General features: G+C 52.8%; 1 protein-coding gene across 1 annotated transcript; it reads right to left on the reverse strand.

Moving 5' to 3' along the window:
• Window positions 1-660: 660 nt before the first annotated feature.
• Window positions 661-3,951, reverse strand: LOC105570970. The gene has a single exon (XM_012028429.1). It carries the CDS (start codon window positions 3,949-3,951, stop codon window positions 661-663), a length of 3,291 nt encoding a protein of 1,096 aa, XP_011883819.1.
• Between the last annotated feature and the right edge of the window lie 366 nt (window positions 3,952-4,317).

Raw genomic sequence — 4,317 nt, forward strand, 5'->3', positions numbered from 1 at the left:
GAAACGAGCGTGAAGAAGCGCGGTCGCCTCGCGTCGCGATCGGGCATGCGCGCGCAGCGCTCCTGTGGCGCTGCACGCTCTGAACCCGGCTAATGCTGCCATCACGCCGGTGACGAACAGACCGAGATTCATAATTGAATCCGGAACATTCTCCCCGCCATCAGCAACGCAGTTGATGATCCTTGATCCTATGATGAGATTGGCAGGGCGGCGAGCTTGACAATTGGTCGGATGAGAGTGGTAGTGGCTGTCTTCAGGGTCACCACCCGCACAAGACCATCCTTCCCAGGATGTAGAGCAGTGATCCGGGCTAGCGGCCATTTGCATGGCGGTAGCCGCTCGTCGGTGATGAGCACCAATGATCCGATCTTGATCTCGTTGTTCCTGTGGTGCCACTTTGAGATGGCTTGTTGTCGTTGTAGGTAATGCGCTGCCCAGTGTGTCCAGAAGTGTTGAGCCTTCTGCTGGATGAGCTACCATCGAGAGAGTCTTGAGATTGCCAGGTCGGTGAGTGAGGGCTCTGGTATTGCGGTGAGCGGACTTCCTACGAGGAAGTGGCCTGGCGTGAGTGCTGAGATGTCGTCCGCGTCGTCACTCAATGGTTCGAGCGGGCGCGAGTTGAGAATTGCTTCAATTTGAGTGAGCAATGTGGTGAGCTCCTCAAAGGTGAGCACGCTTTCTCCAATGGTCCGCCGTAGGTGGTACCCATTTTCCTCCCATGTGAGGTGTCGCTGGGGGATTAAATTCCCATCGGGTGTTATCTTGCGAGAGCAGGTGAGAGACTCGCTGATGTTCTTGAGTGCTCTGGATAAACAGCCGTTTGAGAGCTGCATCCGCGCCGATGAAATTGGTGCCGCAGTCGGAGTGTAAGGTGTGAGCAATGCCGCGTCTGGATGAGAAGCGTCGATAAGCGGCAATGAATCCTTCTGTTGAGTAATCGCTGACCGCCTCGAGATGTACTGCTGAGGTCGAGAAGCAGACAAAAACGCAAATCCAGCCTTTTGTTGTTTTGGCACCTCTTCCTTTCCATGTTTTGACGGTGAGCGGCCCTGCGTAGTCCACACCTGTATGAGTGAACGGTCGTGCCTGCGTAACTCGAGAGAGAGGTAGTTGGCCCATCAATTGATGAGCACGGATCCCCCTCTGACGAGCACACGTGACACACCGCAGGATGTGAGACTTGACAGGAGCCCTCCCGCCGAGAATCCAGTATTGTTGTCTGATGTGTGACAGCGTAAGCTGCGTGCCTCCATGTAGAGTCCGTTGATGAGCGTGAGCGATGATCAATGACGACAGCTGGCAGTGACGAGGCAGTATTACAGGATGTATCGCGTCGAATGAGAGAGCTGCGTGAGCGAGTCGTCCGCCGACGCGAATAGCTCCTTGGGCGTCGATGTAGGCAGTCAATCTGTTGAATGCGTGTGCCTTTGCCAACGGTGAGTCTGCCTGTAATGCCTTGAGCTCGTGCGAGAAGTACGTTGCTTGAGTGGCCTGATGCCAGAAGAGCCGCGCTCTCTCCAAGGTTTCTGGAGAGATGTGGCTGACAGGCCATGAGTCGTGGACTTTCCTCAACCGTGAGACGAATCTGAAACAGAGAGCTGTAATCCTCAATAGTTTAGTGAGGTTTGAGTACCTGAAGATGAGGTCCCATTGATATTCCGTCCTTGGCGTAACCGTCAGTAGCGAAACGCCTGGGCGAGCTTCTGTTGCACACATCTCGTCAGAGAGTGCAGGTTGCGACGGCCATGAGTCTGGTTTGTGTATCCATGGTGGTCCCGTCCACCAAAGTGCGTGGTTTTGAAGTTGAGTGGTCGTGAGGCCTCGTAATGCGCAGTCAGCCGGATTAGAAGTCCCAGGAATGTATCTCCAGTGAGCGGCTGGAGTGAGTTCTTGAATTTGAGCCACCCTGCTCCTGACGAAATCCTTCCAGCGTGATGCATGAGATCTGATCCACGAGAGTGTCACTAGAGAGTCCGTCCACATATGCGTTGCCGTTACGTCCATGTTCAAAGTGGCTTCGACGTATTGCATGAGTCGAGAGAGCAGTAGAGCAGCTGTGAGTTCAAGTCGCGGGATTGAGAACCGCTTGAGGGGTGCTACCTTAGTCTTGGAGCACACAAGTGAGAACGTGGCGCCGTTTGAGTCGTGAACGGATATGTATACGGCTGCAGCCATTGCCAATTGAGAGGCATCAGAGAATCCATGAAGTTCCACTTGCGAGTCGCTCCACGTATTGAGCCACCGAGGTATTGAGAGCCTGGCCAGGCTTGTGAGTTCTTCTCTGATGCAGAGCCACCGGGCTGAGAGCTGGGATGGCAGTGGGTCATCCCATTGGAGCTTGTTCTGCCACCGCTCCTGCAAGAGAATGTTGGCCTTGATCACGACAGGTGATGCAAAGCCAAGTGGATCGAATATCTGAGCCACTTCAGATAAGACGAGGCGTTTTGTGATTCTGCCTTCCGTGCGTGAGCTTCGTGTTGAGAATGTAAAGGTATCTTGTTGAGGGAGCCATGGTAGTCCGAGTATCTTGGTTGCGCAGTCGTCGAATGTGATTGATAAGCCTTGGTCTTCGCTGTCGGTGACAGTCTTGAGTATGTCGAGATGAGTAGCATGCCATTTTGCTAGTGGGAAGCCGCCCGCCATGCAGAGGCCCCTTAGTTGATGTGCGACCTCCTGCAATTGTTGTATTGTATCTGCACCACCAAATATGTCATCGACATACCTGCCATGAGTGATGGATGGCACAGCCAGTGGATATTTATTTCCTTCGTCCTCTGCTAGTTGTAACAGCGTCCTGACGGCTAGGAACGGCGCGGCCTTTGTCCCGTAGGTGACGGTTGTCAGATGATATGGCACTTTATTGAGTTGATCGTCCATCCAGAGTATCCGTTGTGACTCCCAGTCATCCTTGTGAATCTGAATCGGTCTGTCCATTTTGGTGATGTCCGTAGCGAGAATGTAACGATGTCTCCGCATCCATGGTAGAACATCTGAGGTGTTCAGATGTAGCTGTGCTCCAGTGTACACGAGGTCGTTGACCGAGTAGCCTGATGTGGATGCGCGAGAGCCATTAAAAACTACCCGCAGGTTCGTTGTAATACTGTCAGGCTTGAGAACACCGTGATGTGGCAGGTAGAAGTATGAGCGACGACTGGAGATGAATGATGCCTTCGTCATGTGGTTGAGTGTCTCGTAATCCATCATGAATTGTTGATAGAGACGTTGATAGGTTACATCCTTTGAGAGTCGTCTGCGTAATCTCTTCAGACCTTGATGGGCGACGTTGCAAGAATCATCCAAGAGATCTACTGGTGAATTGAATAGAATCCTGACGATGTACCCCTCTGGAGAATCACGAAAGTGTGTAGTATTGAAGTGCTTCTCGCACCTCTGCTCGTTAGGAGTGAGCTGAGTGACATCGTGAGTAGGCACCTCCTCTTGATTCCAACATTTCGTCAATAACTCACTAAGAGCATCCTCGTTGAATTGAGTAGCAGCATGATGCGTTGATGTGCGTGTTGCTTCCCTATTGTCTGATCCAAGAACGAGCCATCCGCAAATGGAGAGTTGCGCTATCGGCATGAGTGGAGAATGCCTGATGATATTGGGCTTGATGATTTGCCCGTAAGCGTCTGCGCCGATGAGGATGTCAACTGGCCGCGGGATGAGAAAGTCAGGATCGGCTAATGCCAAGTCCTTGAGATGCGGCCATTCCTCCGGTTCCGCCTCGAACGATGGTAAGATTGATGTAACTGTCCGGAGGACATGAGCTTGAATTGTGGCAGCTGCGTTGGAATGCATCGAGCATAACGTGAGTGACACGACTCCTCGTGTCCGAGTACACTCCTTGCCTGCAATTCCAGTGACGACAATACTTGAGTAGTGATGAGGGATGTTGAGCTGCCGGATGAGATTCTCCGTGACGAAGGTGAGTTCGGATCCTGCGTCCATGAGTAGACGCGCTGAGCGATGAGTGGTGGATGAGCTGCCACGGCTGTGGCGAGTAGAGTTGAGCAGGATGCGGACGTGTGAGCTGGTCTCGACGATTGCACCGTGTCTTCAGTTTCGAGGGCGTGACCGACGAACCACAGGTTGATTGAGCGGACGAAGCTGTCCGTGAGTGGCGGAGTACGCCGATGATGCTTGCGCGTGCGTGTGGCACAGCGTTTCCTCCTGATGAGCGTTTCCCGAGAAGTGCTCGTGATGAGTGAGCGCAGAGGGCCATGAGACCTCGAAGTAGGTGTTTTCCTTGAGAAACGCCTTGTGCGTCTCCTCAATTTGAAGCCAGAGCTGATTTGCCTCTTCAATAGAACTCTC

The sequence above is a fragment of the Vollenhovia emeryi genome, unplaced genomic scaffold (genome assembly GCF_000949405.1).
Source record: "Vollenhovia emeryi isolate VEMERY1.0 unplaced genomic scaffold, V.emery_V1.0 DF941469.1, whole genome shotgun sequence".
Classification (NCBI taxonomy): Eukaryota; Metazoa; Arthropoda; class Insecta; order Hymenoptera; family Formicidae; genus Vollenhovia; species Vollenhovia emeryi.

Coding starts and splice junctions, on each gene's coding strand:
- LOC105570970 (XM_012028429.1), bottom strand. CDS start 3,951: ATGGACGCAGGATCCGAACTCACCTTCGTCACGGAGAATCTCATCCGG.